Raw genomic sequence first — 22077 nt, forward strand, 5'->3', positions numbered from 1 at the left:
TTTTGGAAGAATTCATAGCATTCCTGAATTGTAGATACAAAAACAAGTCATTATTTCTGGACAAGTCCTCTGTGGGAATGCATGCCTGACCTGTACACAATCCATCTCCTCATTTTTGCAATTCTACATGAGTCAGTGTATTGTGAGGAAAACTACTTGCATCCTGAAACCAAGAAAAACTCTCAATTCAAACGTATTTACAGTATTCAGTCATGTAAAACAAACACAGAAAAAACATGTTGAAAGTCAGACTAATAAACAAACCCATCATGGCATCCATAGGCCATAACTGTGTAAAAACACAATGTACAAGTAACATAAATGTTCCAAAACAAAGTAAACATAGATACGGTAAGTCAAGAGCTGGACATTTCTGAGATATACAAGGGTCACGCAGTACGTCATTTTCCTTGTGAGGACATCGTGGAGAGCAGTTTGACAGAGCCAACTGCCAAATCCCCCATGCATAAACTATGGCTGAAAGAATGCTAACAGTCAAGTGCTCTTGTTGTGCAAGTCATCCAGAACTGTGTTTGGGTTTTTCACTTGCTGCTGTATCCCCCCCCACCCCGAGCAGAGACATTTACTCTGGTGACACATTCAAATGTGGGACTGCAAAGGGCAGAATAACAACAGACCCAGACGTAAATGACACCTGCTCATCTCCTGATAAACCCACCCCTCACGAGATAATGAATGCCAGAGGAACTGTCCAGAGATGAGAGAATCATAACAAAATGTAAAACCTCACCTCTAACAAAGGGCCACTGTACAAAGGTTGTGTGGCATTTAGATAAACTTCACCTACACAGGCCAAATGACACCGTCCATGCATGATCTAGGCCAAAAGATATTTTGCAAATCAGTTCTACCTTCCTTCTATCTGAAATATTAACAGTTGTCAAACACTGTTCCATAGTTTGAGCAAATCATTCAAGCAGGGTCAAGCTGAGGGGAAACCAAAGAAATGGGTAAGTAAAACAACTGAACATTGAATGTGTGTGTCCAGTGTAAACATATGGCTAGCAATAAAACTAAACACTGTCTGTCTCTATCCAGCGGATTCTGGGAGCAGACAGTTGCAGTGCGAGGGAGCTTCCCACGTTCCCCGACCTGGAGACTTAAGGGCCATGGGGACAGTACCACTGTAAGCATGAACACAGTGTGAGCTTGCCAAAGTCTGGCCAAGAATACCAAACAGGGACTTGACCAATGTCCGACTCCTGAACTTGAACTAACAGTATTTTAATGTGCAGTGCCTGAAAAGAGGGACACACTTTTTTTACCCGATGTTGGGCATGCAACAGCAGTACAGAAACATAACAAAAACATGTATTTCCTATGAATACTTGCAAATTAAGTGAAAAAATATGTACTATTGATTAAAATGTGTAGGAGATGCTTTAACACAGATACCTCTGACTCAAACAAAGAATTTATCGTAATTAATTTATATTGAAAAGTCCAACATAAAACTGAGCAGGAAATCAAATCATACCTCTTGTGCTCCTGCTTATGAGACTAGTTCAAGATTAATGTCAACACGCAGTTAAGTGGGTCAATGCAAGAAAGACAGTTTTAAGTGGGTCAATGATTGAATTCACAGTACAAACAACCTGCTGAGTTAGAAAAACTTTCCAATCAGGTATTTACAAGTAGCAGAGCCTTTCCTTACACAATGGCACTGCAGCATCATACTTTACTGCAGCACCATCAAACAACTTCTTAAGTAATACACAACAAAGTGTACAGTATGTGCATACACTGTAAACAGTCAGAGAGGAACCAGCCTTTGCTGGGTGTTTACAGGCAGCAATCTCAACAACATCCTACAGATTTCTTCTGGGGTAAAAAAACAAAAAACATATGAAAGATATGAACGATCGTGCTCAATTACTCTTGCATTCTTTTCAATGACTTTCACAGGCTTGTCTGGGCAGATTCAAGGACTGGTTGATCATTTACTGTATAAAGTATTCACAACTGTTTGTAGAACACATAGCTACTGTAAGCAATGTTGAGAGACCATACTAGCAGTCGCCCGGAGTCATTGTATCAGTTTCATGTTAAAATAGAGATAGTGGAGGATGGTGAGGGGCCTCTGAAGGATGAGATGCTACATTTTGGATATTTAATGCTTGTAAAAACAACTGCTATCTAAACTCATGTTATGTATGCTGCAGTGTCATGTTACATATTGTTCTTTGCTAAATCAAGGCATCCCATTCATGTTACCAAATGTCTAAGGCAGCATTTTGCAAATGAAAATGAAAAAAACTGATTAAATGTGTCCAGAAATATGTGAAACAGGGTATAATGGATCAATTGTGGGATATCAGGATCATGTTTGCCACTCATCCACACCCATGATGACAGCTGCTGGGATGCGCTATTACCAAGCTTTGTTTTTCTCACATTTTCACTGCATGATCCTTGCGCCACTAAACCAGAGATTACAGAATATATTTGGCAGATTCCAGCCTGACCTCACTTTACTTTTCACCCTTTGGGTGAGGCAGAGCTCAAGCTTGTCATCAGTTCCAATCATCTGTAAATAACAAGGAAAAATATGCTGCATTCTTAAATTATTCTTCCTTCTAATTAGCCATCAATGCCAGACAAGAAATAATTTATAATGTTATAACTAAAATAGCTGCAAACCACTCCATTGTGTAATAATTGTGACAACAATTAATGGATATTCTTATGAACAGAAATTGCTTTGTAGTGGTATATTCTTGTTACATGGTTTAACAAGCATGCACTAAGCTAAGAAACACTGACATAATTGATTCGTTTTCGATACTGGTGGCCCTGAAGAGAAACAAGAAAAACAACACATAAGGTTTATCTGAGAGAGTTACATCACTCTGTGGCATGTGAACTGGATTAGTCATGTGGTAGAAGAAAGAGGGACAGGTCCCAGTCCAGCCCATCGGGGTATGGCACTAGTACCCAACAAAAAGCCAATGCGGACAGTTGTGTCTGTCCCCATAGCAACAAGCAAGCTGTAGGGACATAGCTGTGGTGAATAATGCAGCTACCCTCTGTTAATAATGTGGCTTGGAAACCAAAGGCCATGGCTGGTCCCCTACATTTGCTATGGAGGTTTGAACATGCTGCTTTGTGCATATACATGCTCAGCAAAGGTCAAAGGTTGAGAAAGCTGTCCTTCCTCTGGCTATTCCCTGCCGACAACCTTCTCTATAGTGCAGTGTTAATTAGACTGATACTAGAACATGAACACATAACACACACAAACAATGTTAATAAGGATCCCTTAAATTTGTTTTTGGAAAGAATATGATATGTACTGCAGAAGATTTTACAGTTAAAAAATAAAACCATAAAAGCTCTTTAGTGGAAAAACGATGTAATGGAGAGACTGTTTCTAAATTACCTCAAATATATTTTTGGCATTTTTGCACTGACATTTCTTGTTGCATTTCGGCCAACATGTGCTTAACGCATTTATTGCTATCAGGCTAGATTTTGTGTTGTGAGTGTGCATTTATGTGACCAGTTGTTTGTCTGTTTTGTTAATCTGGCCAGGGGCAAAGCCCTGTCCAAACAGCAGCTTTTTCACTGGATTGTGGAGGCTATCTCCCTGTTTTACAACAGCAGAGGTCTTCCATTGCCTCACGGTGTGAGGGCACATTCGACCAGGGGCAACATCATGGGCTATCTGAATATCTGTGAGTGATATCAGAGCTGAAGCCAGTTGGTCATCAGCACACTTTTGTTCGGTTTTCCCGTTTGGATGTGACCTGTCGGAGGCTCATTCTGTTCTTTCTGCTGGGTGCACTAGAGTGCTGGAAGTTTGACCCCAGTTCGGTGGCTGCTCTGCTGGGCGTGAATACATGTCCCATACTATATGTGTTGGACCGAGTGAATCGACTGAAAGGTAACGAAATGTTATGACTATAACTTCTGTTCCCTGAAGAAGAGGAACGAGGTACAACACTTGGTTGCTCCACTGCACAGCTGGGCTCGGTAAAGAGTGGCTAACAACCGTGGTGACGGATGTGTAAATGTGTAGGAGGGGCCTCACATATGTCACCACAGATCACTGGCCTTAAAGGCGCGAATAGAGGTGTCTTCAGTCAGGTCACATGGGGGTGGGATATCCCATACTATATGTGTTGTACCTCGTTCCTCTCCTTCAGGAAACACAAGTTATAGTCATAACATTTCATTTCAAACAATATGTGAATGGTTGGAAACCACTGGGGGTGGAAGAGAAATATTTCTGGGGCTTTTTAGTTTAAGTGATCCTTTAGATGCTACATTGACACTGTGTGCTTGACCGAACAGTGATTTGTATGCATAATAATGAGAAAAAAAAGAGAAACAGAAGCATTAAACTGAACTCACATACATCCTGCTTTTTAATTCATTTCCTTACCCTGTAAAAAGCTGTTGACAGGGGCAGCAGTGCAGCAGCCACCGTGTACTCTTCTGAGCTGGAGCAGTCCTGTGGGTCAAACAACAGGGGAGAAGTGAGAGCAGGGCAGGACACAGCAGGAGACATGTTACTTTCTCTGTGAACACCTTTTTCACTGGCGCCCCAAAACAAGGAGGACAAGTTTCCAACAGAGAGGTCACACACACCAGGGCCAGAGGAGAAACTTAGCTGGAGACATTTCTAAAGGAGCATTTTGTTGCTGCATAACTGTATCTATTTTGAAATGGTTTATGTATTGCATAGATGTAATATGAAACTTTGTGTCTTTCAGCACATGACTGGTGCACTGCTGTAAATTTGCAATGCAGGGATCTGATTTGGGGAGAACACTGGGGGGCAAATAATCTATCTTCAGCAAACGTAACTTACATAACATAAAGACACTCCTGTTAAATGTCAGGGCGATGCACAAAAAAAAAGGTCTGCCAAAACCACTCACTCTGCTCTGCTCCATTATTGGGACATATGCTTTCAATAGCCTTATATAATCCCCGCCTTGACACAATAGTCAGAGCACTCCAGTGTTCAATTTATTGGTAATTTTATGTTTTACATTCTTGAACTAGATTGCCATGCAAGTCTCATTGAAGAAAATCGCAAGGCACTGCATAAAATTCAGTCATTTTGGCCTTAAAATGCTGTGTCCATTTATCAAGAAGCCACGACTAGCCAGGAAGCAAATCTAATTCTCTTTTTTATTTTGTTTTTTAAAATCAGGTTGACATTTACACACCATGCCAAAGTGTCTTTGTATTTGGGATTGTTTCAGGTCAAAGAGGCGGTGCTTAATGGTGCTTTCAAGACAATGGTATTAAGATGAATAGTACATTAGGAGGCTTAGAGCAGGGGACTTAGGGGCCCAAACTAAACTTTTCTTGCAGAGATCACAGAGAATGATGACAACGGGAGATTAAGAGAAAAGGACATGAGTTGGACTCAAAAGGAGTTAATTCACAGGAAATTGGTACTTATCCCTGGTAAGCTTTGTTGGGATTTACTTGTTGAACTCTGTAAATGAGAATGGCCAGAGGAAACTTGATTTAAGACCATGTACAAACAACATCACCTCATAACCCTCAGTGGGACCTCATACTCAATAAATGTGTAAATAACACACATTTTCTTTCTTATCAAATCTCTCTTTTTACCTCAAGTGAAAATGCAAACACACGTACATAAATCTTAAGTTTGAGTCTTTCATTGTGGCGGGAGAAATAGGAAGAAGAATGCCTGATAGTGGTCTGTAATGGGGGCCTCTGTTACCACCATTCCTCAAAAAAAAAAAAAACACACACACAAGAATGTACAGAGGAGAGAAAATGTAAAACACAAGCTCCAGAGCTACACATGAAAGCCTAGCCCCCCCCCCCCCCCCCCCCCCGTCGACTAAGCAACATAGTTTCTGTTTTATTTTTCTTGTCGCTAGTGTTTTTCTTTGCAGTTATTTGAGCTGCGGTAAAATGTTCCAGCTTGGAGCGGCACCAAAGCATTGTTTACCAGCATCCTTAACAATGCTGCAGGTCACAGGAGTTCATGGAGCCCATTCAAAATAGAACAACAAGTGGAAACTCACAGGCAGAAAAGTGTGAATAATTAATAAATTATTATTCCAACAAAAAGAGAGTTGTTCAGCGATGCATGTCATCTGTTCTTTGAACAGAAACTTGTGATTTCCAGTGCTGAAAAGGCTGCAGTCATGATTCAGATGAAGAAGATGTCACAAGCTTTGTCCAGAGGTGGCTTCAACACGTCATACCTCATATAAAGACATTATCAGGTTTGCTTAAGCCACACTTATTATCGCTTACAAACCTCCACCTTAATCTCCTGTAAGCAGACAGAGAGGCTAAGTGACAAAAGAGCTCAAAAGCTTTGGAGGTCAACTAACAAAGCGAACAGATAAGCAGTGAAATCTACAGCTACAGGTCTGAGATTAGACTGAATGAAAAGTGAAACCTGAGAAGTAGCAGCATGACAGGAGGAACTTGACTAAGGTAAGGGTATTGTATTTAGGACTTAATCATTGTCATAGAGCTGAATAGATCCACATGGTGCAGGGTGGGAAAAATATATTAGCTTATTTGGGATTTCAAGAATGGAGCGAGAGGAGGGTGTTGTGTCTCACCACATTTCTATTTGCAAGGACACCCTGCCGTCTTCCTTTCCTCCTATTATTTACTGTATGCCTCACCATGTTTTCCTTTAAAGCTGCAGGAGCTATGATGGCCACGATGACTAACACAGCTATTCTGTCTCAGACACGTATACAGTGAGCAAAACCAACAAGCACGAGCATGTGACAGAAACGCTGGAGGATGTGAACAAACAGCAACTTCCTGTGCGTTACAGAGAAATTAGCACTTTCCAGGAAAGCTGTGATATGAACTGACACCTATGGCACGCTTTTACGGGACTTTTGTAGCTACAGACATTACAAAAAATTCTTAACTCAGTGGCTTTTACTGTTAATTGCAGTTTGAATTACTAATAGGAAGAGGAATAAGCCACATAGTTGACCTCTGTGCTGTCCAGACGAGCAACAAACAGAGATTCCATAGCGAAAGCATGAAATCTGATTAACGCAGATGTTTACCTGGCCGAACTGGTGGACATCCCAGAGAAACAGTTATCTGAACATGGGAATGATACCCAGTGCAGATTCCCAGTGACTATGTTACGCAAGGCAGTCCATCAAGGCCACTAAGGCAGACAGGGGCCATGTTCTCACAGCATGAGACTAATTTATGATCTAAATAATGTAAAAATATAATGAAGTCATCTATTCACTATTAAAGGAGATATTCAAAGTGATTAAAGCGCAGCAGGCATCCAGCCATCCAGACTGTACAGACTCAGCCAGTAGGTGCTCCAGTTTATCAGCTTGCAGTTTAGCAGAGTGCGATTAAGACAGGACAGTCAAATAAAAGTGCCTCGTACTTTCCAACAACATCTGTGTGTAACGTGTGTTCTTGCACACTGTTCCACACCAGACGGTCAAGCTCAGGTTCATGCGGAACTCATGGACTCCGTGCTGTTGCGGCCGCTTCCCATGGACCTCCTGGCCTAATCCCCTCTCACAGTAAACTGCCATTCAGAGTGTTTTTTTGAGCACCATCATGAGGCCCTGGGCCATGAGAGAGCAGAGCACAGAGGGCTCATAATCCTATCTGACAGGAAATGGTTGGGATGCCAGGATACATCCACAGCAGGACTCATTCCCCCACATGGCTTGCGCAACGTTTACTTCTAAATGCTTGAGCACTGACCAGTGCACACCCGCACACACACAGACTCACAAACAAATTAACGTGCAAATAACTCAAATATGTTAATGAGGGTCGTTACTGTGCATGATTCATGGCAGAGAAACAGCACAGATAAGGATTACAACAGATGTTTAAACAGGAAAAATGCGTCACTTAAAACTTTTTTCCAGCCATATCACTCATTCAAGAGTAGTATCAACAGTTTTTTTTAACATATTTGAAAAAAAAAAGTTTGAATTAAAAATAAATTTACAAGTACTGAAAATGTACAGTACCACCTGATTCTAATGTCCTAACCTTTGACCCATTGTACATTTTTGTATTACATACCTCCGCCTGCAAACCTTTCAAATGGAAAACATTGATTGCAACCAGACAACAGAACTGTCACTTAACCTGAAGTTGACACTTAACCGATAAATGTTGTAATTGGCCTCATAATGATGATGTCATCGCAAATCAATGTGTCACATCAACATGTATGCCAGAAATCCTAATGAGGCAACAAGCAGTCATTGTACAAAGGGCAAGCAACATTTTTTACAGAATAAGTCACTTTGGCTTTGTTAGGCACTGAAGGATCTCTCTCTCTCTCTCTCTCTCTCTCTCTCTCTCTCTCTCTCTCTCACACACACACACACAGACACACACACACACACACACACACACACACACTAATATAATTTTGGGGTTCTGACGTGGCTGGGCGTTGAAAGAAAGGGCAGCGTTCAGAATATGAAAGTAATTACTGGCCCAGCAATTTACTATTTATATTCCTTTCACAGCTCATCTGAGACAAATCCCTCACAACCGAGCAGAGACCAAGAAATGAGACCAAGAAATGAAAGCCAGGAACAAATGCCTGGCTTCCATCTCAAAGTGAGAGAAGAAATGACAAACAAGACACAATAAAATCAAAAAAAAAACAAACAAACAAGAAGCCATCAGAGAAAGGCCGACTATATCTTATCCCATTTTGAGGTTAACAAAAGTGCACTACACATCAAATCTCTTCTCCATGTGTGAAATTATTACTTTTTTCCACACGTGTGGTTGTGGATCATTGGCTCTTCAGCAGCGTGTCACAGGAAATCAAGGGTCAAATTAGTCTTTAAAACTCACTTGGTGACTTAAATATAACTATATGGTGAATATACTATAATATAATATATATAGAGATTTTGGTCTCTATTAAAAGTTAGATAAGACAGATGTCTATCATTTTGTATCGTAGATATATTTTCAACAAATGCACTTCACTGACAAACCTCTGTCATCTCTGCTTCTGGAAATGGAGACAGTCAGACATAATGCAGCATAGAGGGGATGATTCAACAAGCTTTTCTTTTCACATCCTCCTGCATGCGTGGAAAGACATAAACTAAATTTGCAAATCAGTAGCCTGCCATCTCATGTAGACACTTGGCTTCATTTTGTCCCGTTGAATAATTCTGGAGCAAATGACACGTCAAATAACCTCGCATGTCCCTGGCCCAGGCAGATGGTGGGATTAATTGGCTTTCTATCATTTGTGGGGGGAAAAGAATGACTGGAATCTAAAGTCACTCCATAAAAGCTGCACTCAGTGAGGACTGCTTAAAATTATTAAAATCCCTGTAAAGGGCTGATTCAAGGCAGTAAAACATGAGGAACTACCAATAAAGATCCGGCTGCTCTGGTTGAGTGAAGCCTCACTGACTCTTTATGAGCTGCACAAAAACACATTACTTACTCACTTTGACAAGTAGCCGAGGCATGAGGGCACCAAGAAGAGACAAACATACTATCTGATAAACAATGAGCAGCATCGTTGGGACTCAGTCTTACCACACGTTGCCGGACTGTAATGAAGACAAACTTGGGAATAAAGAAAGAAGAAGTTGAAGAGGAAGGACAAGCTTGTACTATACATGTTTACTCTTGTCCCACTTAGTCATTGCTTTTGCTAAATTAGAACCAATTACAACTCATAAAATATGGCATCTGCTGAAAATGTAGTACCGCCCTAAACATTTACATATTCAACCAGATATGTGTTAGGGCATCAGTTTCAGATATTGCTTTGATCAAAATCTGGGTCCACTGGGTCTGCAGGCTAATACATTTTACCGAATTAATCTTTCAGCAATAATCGTATTATATTATATTCTATTGTTATCATAAGAATAACACAATAAGTCTGACATGAGATTTAAATTCACAGTTTGGGGAAGAACACTGGAATACAAGAGTAAAGGTCAAATTCCTGTTTGGAGCAGAATTTTAAAAAATAAAAAGTTTAAAAACATATAAAAAGTTTTAAATCGGCTGTTTTATCAGCAGATCAAAATGATTAAACCCATATCATTCAACTGAAACACGGATATCATTTTGTTGAAAACCTACCATACATCACAGTTACTGATGTATGATGCAGTTTCACTGACAGCTGCATTATCCATTGGTTATTTAGAAACAGATTATAGTGTAGATCTAGTTCTCTCCCAAAACAAAGTAAAACCATACACTTGTGTGCAGTTATTTCATTTATTATTAATTTTTACATTTTTTGTTATTAATCAGACCAGAAATGACAAGGGACATCCTCAAATTGTTTGTTTTGTCCGACCAACAGTCCAAAACCTGAAGCTATTAAATCTACAGTGATATAAAACAGAGAAGAGTAGCAAATCTTCACACTGAAGAGGATGGAACCAGTGAATGTTTGGTAATTTCGTTTAATAAATTACTTCAACAATCAGTTGATTATCAAAGTTATTGTCAATTTACTTTTGATCAACTAGTAAATTAGTTGACTGATATATCAAGATCTTGACAATACATTTTAAGATGTAATATGCCTCCATGGCTGCATGGAGTGTAACTAAACATGTTTCCCATCAGTTTACAGTACGGATGCAGTAGAACGAGAAGATCTGTGACTTACATTGGCATGACTATCTGTTACGTGACTTACCTGGAGAGCACAGTTCATCATACGAATGGTGTAGTCAAACTGTTGGTGGTCCAGTATGGCGCGGTTCTGCTGAACATGAAGACTCAGCTCCTCAGTCAGACACTGGCGAGCTGCCTTGCCCTTTAGTGCGCGCAGAGCAGCCGGCAGCGTCTGTCAGGAGTATGTCGGACAAAGAGAAGAAATACCTTTAAATAAAATGACTGACCAGACAAGAGAGGTTGATTAGAAATAGAGAGACAATCAACAATTTGTGATTGTTAAAAAAAAATGGGAGACAACTTTGCTTCCTGAGATTTTCAGGCTTTTTGAGAAAGCAGACCCTTGCTTTATGAAATATTTATATAGAGTAATTTTATTTTGTTAAACGTTCTCTGTAATGGAGTAAAAGTAGTAATACCACATTACCAGTAAAGGTCCTGCATTCAAAAAATGTCTTAAGTATGTAAAAATTAGCATCAAAATATACCTCAGTATGCAGAATGGCTAATTTTATATATTATATGTATTGTGTAATAATAATTGATGCATTAATGTATAAGCATCACTTTAATGTTGCAGCTGGTAAAGGTGGAGCTAATTATAAAAAAAACTTACATACTGCTGGGTAGCTTAATCTATAATAATAAATCAGAATGTATTGTTTATTATATTTGGTATTAATAATGTGAATCTGTAAAGTAACTGAAGTTTTAAATTAAATGTAGTGGAGTAAAAAGTGCAATATTTCCCTCTGAACTGTCGTGGAGTAGTAGTATAAAGTAACATAAAATGGAAATACTCAAGTAAAGTACAAGTACCTAAAAACTGTAGTTTAGCACAGTACTATACTTTAGTACTAGTACAGAGTAAATATACTTAGTGACTTTCCACCACTGCTGCTTATAGCAACACTATGTACCAGCACAGTACTTCCTGCTACTTCAACCTGCTGTATGGTTAATAATGTTCACACTGACCATTTGGCAGCGAAGGATTTACAGGCTTGTGGGGGGTTCAGAGGATGCAAGTTATGCATTCTTACATTTGCACAGGCCTGGATTATATAACGCCTATATGAAGCCAGTGGGATACATAAAGTAACTGGCAACAATCCCATTTTAAACACATTGGATGCCTATTGGTTGACCTATGCCCTCATGTACATGGGGCCACAGCGGAGGAAAATTGGAGCAGAAATCGTTCTGAAGGTGGTTGTAGAGGCAAACACAAGAAACAGGAACTGATTCACCTCCGTGTTCTAACTAAAATGATTGCTTATCAAAGTTAGCAAGATACCAACATGAATTCAGAGAGTGTTTGATTACAGGGCCCATCTATTTCTGTGTCTGAGTGTCTGTGTGCCAGCTGGGAGATATTAGGATGATGAAAGTGAGGAGAGATCCCTGGATCTCTGATGGTGTAACACAAAGGGCAGATGCCTCCAGTTAATGAGCTCGTTTAAAGGTCGATTAGCTCCCCTGATGAAAGACAATGAGCATCACCTTTTCAGTCTCCAAGGTTTTGTTGTCGAAGATGAAGGAAATGCAGCTCCGCACCACCTCCAGCCTACGAGCGCTGTTAAACACAGAGCCACTCTTACCCATAATGGACACTGGAATACAGAGAGACAGAATAGGGTAGGAATCACTGCAGGTTACAGCTGCTGCAAACATCAGAACGTATTTTGCAGAGACAGCTTATGTTAAATTTATCACTGTCGGAGAGACTTAACATAAACAAAAGGTATGTAAAGACTTTTAGTGAGTGTTCACATCATCACACTATTGTACAATATGGCAGTTTAAAGAAGGCCATACCGACGGGTGGTCCGGCAGGCACAACACACTTTTTCTCAGGTCGTGTAGATGGAGGTGTGCTGCTGTGTTTTGCCACACCCTCCTGCAGCGTCTTCTCCACCTTTTCGTCATCCAGCAGGGGGAAGGGTACCTGGTGCACCCGCAAGTGGGATCCCTCTGATGGCCGAGGCACTTTCTGGAATGCCATGTGGGGGTTTGGGTTCTCCTACAGTATACAAGGCAGTGAACCACATGTATAAATAGGAAACTCAGCTGTATATACAGTGGATATACAGCAAAACACATGAAGAGCATGCTAAAATGATTTGCCCATACAGTACAACACCAAAACAACAGAGGAGATGTAGTTGTAGTTATTTGCATGAAGTCTTACATTTCTGTATAGCTGCTCAGAGAGTTCCCTGATGTGCTTCTGCAGCTTGGCAGGGCTGACCTCTTCTTCCTTAAAGCTGTCAATGTCTAAGGCCACCAGCTGTAACATACAACAAAACAGTAATATACACTATTAAAGGGGTGGATCAACTAGTAGAATAGAAAGGTTTAACTGATGAACAGTGTTCCTGCAGCGATTCAATTACATTTTATTTATATAGCGCCAAATCATAACAGAAGTTATCTCAGCACACTTTTCATACAGAGCAGGTCTAGACCGTACTCTTTATAAGCACAGTCAGTCATAACTGATAGTGACCTTATTAAACAGATCGAGTATTGTCCATATGCGACCAGTCCTCATTAAATACTGTTTATGTATGAACTTCTCTACTTATAGCTAAAAAGTGAAGGGTAATAAAGTTCAGCTTTAAGTGGAGCATCATGGTACAGTACCTCATCAAAGAGATCGCAGGCTCGGTAAGGCGGACCTCGCTCTGAGACGAAGCCAGCGAAGGCCATGCCATCCAAAACCTTGGTCAGAAAATCATTCTCAATGAGGCCTCGCTGGCCCAGGAAGGCAGTCTGGATAATGTCAGAATTAGAGCAGTTACAATCCCACACAGATGGGAGAAATGTAATGTTGTTCATATGGACATACTGCAGACTGAAAAACAAGCATAGTGATCACAGCCATTTTTAGAATACGATTACAAAACCTTCAAAAAATATCTCTGCAAGGGGGCCCGAGACCAGCATCTTTTATTGTTGAAATCATGGATAAGTTCTTCAGCATGTACAAAAGGGGAAATAAATCTAGTTATAAATGACTACATGCAAATGAATTTAATTTACTTTACGCATAATTATTTGTGCTTGTGGGTAGAAGAGATAAAACACAGTTCACTCAAGCCTTCCCCACTCAACGATTCCAGGCGAATAAGCAGAGCGTTTGTTTATAATGTGATCCATGTGGGGTACTTTGAGGATGATGTGCTGAGGGGTTACCACGGAGACACCACAGACACGAACAAACAAAAACCCCGGCACAAAACAAAAATGTAAACCTAATACGTTTCATATGGCTCATTGCCGGGCATTGCCCAAGGTTACGGGACTGTGTCCGAAGCTTGCATAAACAAAAGGATAGCATCATGAAAGAGTCACAGAGCCTCCACAACACATTTAAAACAACATGTGTACTCACTCATGCACACACAAACACATACTCTACGCACCCCTGACAGGTTTATCTGTCTCTACACGTAATTCCACCCTCTCTGCTGGACTCAAGCTAAAACATTCTTGGCAGATGAAAAGAACAATGTGTTTGCTGAGGAGCGATTGGTAAAGGAGTTTAATCTCAGGTAATCTAAGGTTCTTTGTAAAATTAGAATTTCAGTGCTGGGAATTCTATTATGTTGTTATCTTACCTTGTGAAAGTGAATAACAGGTTCAGAATGGATGCGGATGAGCTGCAGGCAAGACCTGTAGCCCTGGAAGAGTTGTGCAAACAGCCTGAGAAAGACGGCCCTCACCTCCTTGTCCTGGACACACACACACACACACACACACACACACAAGTACACAGATCAACATGACTCGTCAAACAGCTACGCCACCAATGCGGTCTGATAAGTCAATTATGCAACAGACATGTGTTTTTGTCTTTAGGGTAATGGGTTACCGTCAGTTAGTGCCCTCACACCAACGCTAACCTTTTGACGATAAGAGAATGTCTGATGAAGGCGATCATGTCCTCCTCATGTGGGAGGAGGAGGAGGAGGACATCACTCCTTACAATGAGACACCCTGAGGATCATGAAGGGAGGGCATGTGATAGTGACGCTGACTTACCAACAACTTGAGATTGGAGGGTGCTGTGCGAGGCGGAGGGAACGCATTGTCTGCTATCTCCAGATCAGGGTGCAAAACCTATGAGGAATAAATGAATCTCCAGATGATTTATTGAACAACTTTCAATAAGCGCAACAGCAACATACGCGAACATTCCTTGATGACTAGCCAGATAATACAGCATAGCATGAAAAAATGTCACATGTTTAATTAATAAAGTAAAGTAAGAACATAAATTTTACCAGAAGTCACTGAGTGAGTTCGAGCATAACAATCCAAGAATTACTTTATAAGTACCTTATGTGTGTTTTCACGTGTTCATCTGTTTGACAGATGGACCGACAGTCACATGATTTATTGAGATGCTCAACAAGGACATACTGTGACTTGTCTATTTGGTGTCCAAGTTGAATGAATTCATGAATGAATTATTTCTTGCTCAGTTCAAATGTCATCATATTGTCATTATTCAAATAATATAGTTGCACCTGAATGTGTTTGTGCTTACCAGGGACAGGGCTGTCTGTGTTTGGTGTAACACAGGTTCAGGGAGCACGGACAAGTGGATACACTCAGGAATCTTTATTGTTCCTCCATCCAAGTCAGCAATAATAACATCCAACTGGAAAACACACATAAAACACTGACAGGTCAGGTGGTTTGATTGCAGCTGGAGGGAGTACTGCGGAGAACAACATGCATGCCTGACGAGGTTCACCCGAAACCAGCTAAACAAACATCTTGCTGAAAGGCAGATTACTTAATCTTTGTGTGTAAAAAACATCCTGAAACTTGGGGCTTGCTAAATTAAAACTCTCCTGGTCAGTAGAAAGAACAAGTCCTAAAATATCACAATGCATTATCACTTTTAGGATGTCAAAATAAACGATAAAAGCATGCAACAATTCATGATCTTCAAGTTCTGCATGCAAGTGAGAGAGATTGCTGGATGCCTGTGAGACATCTGCACTCACCAGATCCTGGATTTCACTCTGAAACATAGAGTGCACTCCGATGATGAAGGGAGTGGGCGAGCTCAACACCTCCAGCAGCCGTGAAGGCAGAATAGGGATGTATGGGTAACTGAATACACAAGAGGATATAACAGTGAATACACATAATATGTACGATAAGACTAGGAAGACAAATAAGGAAGAATTACATGATGAGTTGGCAACTGAGAGCCTAAAATATCCGTCCCTGCTGGGAAGTGGATGTGTTTGACCGTACGTTATTGTGAAACTGAAACTCAATGAGTAAACTCACATTAAGTGATAAGACAGTAGAAAACAATAGAAACCACTCATGGCACTCACATGATGTTCATACATTTTGCAATGGTTTTTACAAGCTTTGGAAAATTTTACACCATCATCATCTACCAGAAACTAGGGCAGTGGGACTGGACAAAGTCAAAATTACTTCAATAATGTAATTGATAATAAAATGTTGAGAAAGAGAATCAATAATGAGGGAATGATAGCCAAACAGGTAGAGGGATTCTTAGTTCATTTCACTACAACAATCAGACAATCTCATAGATTTGTGTATCTAAAGCAGCCTTTCAGAACAAGAAATCAATTGTTCAATTATGATATTGATATTATTATATTATATGTTATAACCAACCAGCTCCTTCTGTAACACTGAATTACTCATCAAGACCAGGATTGTATCACTCACCTACTAGTACTGAAAGGCTTGTTTTGGGCATAGTGTATGTTCAATTTTAAAATGGCACAAGCTATTTTAGTAATATGTTTATTTAGGACAGGCAAATGAACCATTAGGTATATTTATATATTAATTATCATACCAATTATCATTATTCATAATTGTGTATTCTTAAAAGTTTTCTTGTCATTGTCAGGAGGTTAAGGAGGTAGAGTGGATTGTCCACTAAGTGCAGGGATGTTGGTTCATCCCCAGCTCCTGGCCACATATTTTAGTGTCTCTGGCCAAGATACTAAACACTAGAAGACATAAACAGTGCCTTGCATGACAGTCTGCCTCCGTTTTGTTGTGCTGAGTCATGTCCTACCAGGTGAATCAATGGACAAGTATCTCCTGGTGTTTTGAAGTTTAATGCAGTCATGTTGTGGTTTGCAATCATTTGTGTTAATACCAGGGTGAAAAAATTACTTCTCCTAAAAATGACCCTCTGAAATGAGTTTCACAACATAGATAGTAATGCATGCATTTCTTCTAAAAAGGGGAGGAAGTCAATGACTGTACAAGTGAAAGGCACTTCAAGGAGAAGTGAATTCTGAAAAGACAGTGAGTGGAAAAATCCTTTGAGGTTACTAGATTTTCAAGGTTAAAAGAGGTCAAATCTTGTGATCTTAAAGGGTAATCTTATCCAGTAGACATACCTGTTTCTAGAACTGAATACAATGATGAACAAAGTTAATCATCAGTCACAAGCCATGGAAGTTATGACACCAGCCAAGGTGTTAGTGGAAAGTCACATGAGAATCTGTCCCGCCGCTGCAGTTAAACACATACTAACCTGTATTTAAGGGGAAACATGAGGGCTTCCAGGGCGCGACACGCCTCTCCGAGCCTCTGGTAACTGGTGGAGTGGAACAAAACCTTGTGTTCTGTCAGAACCGCACAAAACAGGCTTAGAACATTTTGGATTCCTGGAATGAGAAAACAACAGAGAAGGAAATTAATGAGGTATTTGTTGGAATGTGACTGCCACATTGTTCCAGATCATTCATCAAGCATTCATGGCTATTTGTGGATACAGATTAGAAAACACAATATTCATGTGGGAGTTCTGTTTGTATCCATACCAGCTTTAAGACTGATTACTGCAATTCAAAACATACAATATTCCGTAGCATTGGTCTTGTAAATTTGGCAGTGTTATGCAGACCAACCATACCAATCTTAGTATAGAAGGTTGTAATGCTACATATGGATTGGATGGCAATCTACTGGTGTACTAATCTTAATTTGAAAATTGGTCTACCCAATCTGTGGAGTTGATAAAAATCTGATTTTAGTTGTCAAATTAAAGTGCAATATTTGAGACAGCAAAAAAGGCTGAACTATGTTGGTTCTTTGGTGAGGAAGAAGCCTGAAATTACAGTGGCAACTCAGAAGAGAGCATCACTTGGTCTGCACTGGCTACTGCAGCCTATGTCTCTATAGAGTGTCTTTGTCTTTGGAAGGTGAGCATTGCATTGCACTGTTTACCACTGCACTGGGCGAATACATGTAGGCAAGAATACTAAAACTGGACTAGAGCAACGTGAAAGAAAGAGTGAAAAGAACAGTTTATATATTTAAGCAAAATTACTTATGTTCTTGCAACATTGTTCAGATTTCTGAATTTGCAGTTTTACTGTATTTCTCACAAAGTTACTTTGGCGTAGCTATCTCAATTATAGTTGCCAAAGGTTTAATCTAAAAAAAAAACAATCGCAACAAGTGCAACAACAACAAAATCACTGCACAGAATCTGCAAGCTACTTTTTTTAGGCTTTGTAACCAGCTGTCTCATGATGACAAAAACAATACCTTTCCACAATCAATACTGAGTATAAACCTATACACTCATCTCCTCTCTGAAAAATAAAGGAAGTGACACACTCATACAGTATAAATAATATTTCAAATACTGATGTGACAATCAGGAAGAATTCTAAGTTTACAGTTCCTGTTATTGTTTCCTATCAAACAACTGACAGACCAATTCATCACGCATTGGAATGATAAAGAGAGAGGAACACTGGCAGACATTTCCGCGCCACTGGGGGCGCTGGGTCTGGATGTTTGGCTGCCTGAGTGGAGTGCTTCAGTGATAAACAGGAAACTGAACCCGGGCCTCAACAAAATCTTGAAGGTGAACAGACATGTCAAACCAAAAGAGTCGTTTCATCTTTTTTAGACATGGTGGGTCCAAATGCACCATTTTCAATTAAGAGAGATGCTGAAGAGTGTGACTCGATCATTTACCACACTATTGAAGCTCTGGTTTCATAATCTCACCTCAGATCAGGTATTTACTTTTCTTATGGAAACAGCAACACATTTCCGAGCCCTAAATAAGAAGTGACAGCAACATCCCCGGACAGCAAAAAAGACAAAGACAAACAACAAACAGCAGGGCTGTTGATGGCTGGTTTTATCTCGCCCCGGGGGGGATGTACTTCCTGTGCAGAGCGACATGGTTAACACACATTCCTCTTTCTGGTGACTGCATGTACGTCTACTAGCCAATCCTCATATGGACATGAGGATGACCAAGTGGAAATGATGCACTTGCTCTCTCTGCTTACGTGCAGCTGATCAGCTGACTTACAATGTTTACCTTCCTGTCAGCATAAAGAGAACTCAGTTTTAAGGGTGGAAGAATAATTAACTCTGCCAGTCACTTTCACTCGATATGCCATAAGGGCTTAACTCTCAATAAGAGTTTCCTGCACACATTTGTCTTGCTACACAATCAAAAATAAATACTCTATGAATTGATCAAAGCCAATTATTACAACAATCTGCTACTTATTTCTACTACAGCAGGAGGACTGACAGCAGACAGATAACAGCACACTGTTTTCCTTGTATGATCATAAGACAGGCAGAGCCTTTAAATGTCTATGGTCCTACATTAAGCCTCTGCAGTATGTATTAAGCATAAATGGATGGAAGAATAAAATCATTGCAAAAGGAAAAGTTCAACATTTTGGGAAATACAATAATTTTCTTTCTTGCCAAGAGTTATATGTAAGAATGATATAACTGTCACGTCTGCACACACTCATTTTTACAGCGTGTACACACACGGTATCATATCAGCTGTCTGTGACACCAGCTATAGTTACTGTTACTCACAGCACAACAACATTTTATACTTCACACATGAATAACATTAACTAGACAAGATTATACATATTAAGAACATTTCCAACACACATTAATCATGTCCTTGTAGCCGCTTCGAGGACAAACAGCACAGCATACTGACTGTACTGATTAATGGAAACAGGCTTATGAAGACTGACAGGCCATGGCTGTGTATTATGTCAAGATTGTTTTGTTTTGTGTATCCAGATTGGCTACAAACGCATGACTTCCACATAGCTCAGATCAAATGTTATCATGCGAGTACCCCCCATGTGCATGTTGACCACTTTGTCCAAACAAACAGAGGATGGTGTTAATACACTCAGGAAATAAAATCAACTCTGTTTTGAAGCACATTCTTCTGATTAAATGAGGCTAAATGAGAGCCAACTTTCCATTACAAATCAAATTTCAGGTGAATTATATTTAATTTCAGTCTCAACTCTCATAGATTCATGCCTAGAGTTGCAAAAATTGAACTAAACCTGATTCTACTAGAATTACTTGAAAATCTAAAAATATCATGTGCAATAGTTCAGTTCATGATTTATTACAAACTTCCATTTTCAAAGGCTGAGGAAAGTGAGGTACACTCTCCAAACACAATTGAATTACTCTAAGAATGAGTCATGGTGAATCAGGCATGTTGCATCTTTAACAAAGCACGTAGTGCCTGTGCAAAACGTTTATAGTCTGAACCGTCCACATTGAGCAAACATGGCAACGTGAAACCAGCAAACTGCATCAAATCTTTATCATGTGCTCCTTCTATCCCAGACAAAATCACAGTAAACACCGATGGGACAAAGCGAAAACCACATAATCTTGCCTGAGACACATTTAGTGCAGAATTAATCCAAGCTCTTAATGGCTCATTGCAAAAGTCCCCTGACTGTAAAGGTCCTACAGTTATGTAGTTTATCACCACGTGATTAGCAAAGTAGAACTGAGCCTCTAAAAATCAGGATCAAGACTGAACGAATGTAAACTATGTCACACACATTAAGCTGCTTTATTAAGGCAAATAAGACTAATGATGAATGCCAGTAATATGATTAAGACAAATGTTCTTTGAGTGTCCCCTGTCAGAGAGCAACCAACACCACAAAACCTAAGTGGGACACTTGGTAAATGTGACAACCTGCAGCAGGAAACTATTGTTAACAAATAAATGACCCGACACCATGACAGGGCAGAGATACAGTAATACAGTCACTAACAAGTCATGAGCTGACTCACAAAGTCTCTTCCTGTCTCATGATTACTAGTTAGTAGTTATCAAAGTGCCTGGACCCACCCAGCTGCTGGAAGAGCAGAGCAACACTTTTGCATGTGACAGGTAATGTGTCGTTCAGAGGCGTCTGGATGAGCTGCCGGTCTCCTGCTCCCAGGCTAAACAGCTTCTGTAAAGAAAAACAAAAGCAAACAAAGGTCAGAAAACAGTCATGGAAAATTTCTACAGCCATCATCTACAGGGCCAAGCAGTACTGCAACTGACAGTCATCCATAAAGATTTATAGCCGAGTATACTGCGGCTATATCAACTAAAGAAGACATATGCTATTCAGTGTTATGCAGACACTGCAGCTGCAGGACTGAATTAGCCATTTGAATGAGTTTGCTTGAGATAGCGTTAAGAAAACCTCAATTACATGTTTGCCAAAATATAACTGGTACAGCACACAGCTGCTGCAATATCACAGACTTCTTTAAAAAAAAAGATCCTTGCATTAAAAAGTATGAAAACATTTCCATTGTGTGTATCTGCTGCTGAAATGTGCATTACATATTAGTCGAGTCAAACTGGTTATGTAACAGTTGTGCTTCAGATTATAAAGGTACTGGGATGTGAAAAGCGGTTGGTAGAGACCTTGAAGATGTAGAAAGTAAAGGTGAAGTTCTTCAGTCAAGTGGAAAATTCATGGTATCGTAGGGTCTCCATTCATACAATTCTTGACATACCTGTATGTTTAACTAGGTGCTGCTTTGACAAATGAGTCTGTTCCACTGCTGAGGTTCTGCCTAAAGGCAGACTTGAGGACCTGGGATTTTAAGTGGCGTCTTGCTGGGGAACCAGCCAAATTCTTCCCTCTAACAACACGTTAGCCATCTCTTTAAACAAAATCTGATTTTTACCTCAGTGATGAGGATTTCGTCCCCAGTGGCACTGTTTTTTAAAAGGTAAGTAATCTATTGCCAATTTATAGCATTTATAGCTTCATCTTCTGACATTTGGCCACCAAACTGCAACAAACAAATTGCTTTTTTTTTTTAAACCTAAGTAATGAGCGATCTTAGAGCACTGACATTTTAAATATATATTCCCCTGAACTATTATAAAACACAGTTTAAGAGCTCTGCTGTCTTTTGCTCTACTCTAGGCTGAGGTATTTTGCTCCGAGTAACATGATGGAAAAAAATGACGAATATGTATTTGAAAATTACTGCCTGTGGCTGGACAACAATCTCTGGCACCATCTGAACACAACATTCCTGATTGGCTTCACAGCT

General features: G+C 40.0%; 1 protein-coding gene across 1 annotated transcript in view; it reads right to left on the bottom strand.

Moving 5' to 3' along the window:
* The window catches only part of sbf2 (SET binding factor 2), an 88205-nt gene that overhangs the window by 30674 nt on the left and 35454 nt on the right, over positions 1-22077 (bottom strand). Inside the window, exons 6-17 of the mRNA XM_070910211.1 lie at positions 20864-20969; positions 17222-17354; positions 15687-15795; positions 15221-15334; positions 14713-14790; positions 14289-14402; positions 13312-13440; positions 12857-12955; positions 12484-12688; positions 12169-12278; positions 10688-10837; positions 4406-4474 (exon numbers count right to left, since the gene is read on the bottom strand). Coding sequence (XP_070766312.1) covers positions 4406-4474; positions 10688-10837; positions 12169-12278; positions 12484-12688; positions 12857-12955; positions 13312-13440; positions 14289-14402; positions 14713-14790; positions 15221-15334; positions 15687-15795; positions 17222-17354; positions 20864-20969 — 1416 coding nt within the window. The remainder of the gene's footprint in view (positions 1-4405; positions 4475-10687; positions 10838-12168; positions 12279-12483; positions 12689-12856; positions 12956-13311; positions 13441-14288; positions 14403-14712; positions 14791-15220; positions 15335-15686; positions 15796-17221; positions 17355-20863; positions 20970-22077) is intronic.

Source organism: Enoplosus armatus, chromosome 1, assembly GCF_043641665.1.
Source record: "Enoplosus armatus isolate fEnoArm2 chromosome 1, fEnoArm2.hap1, whole genome shotgun sequence".
Classification (NCBI taxonomy): Eukaryota; Metazoa; Chordata; class Actinopteri; order Centrarchiformes; family Enoplosidae; genus Enoplosus; species Enoplosus armatus.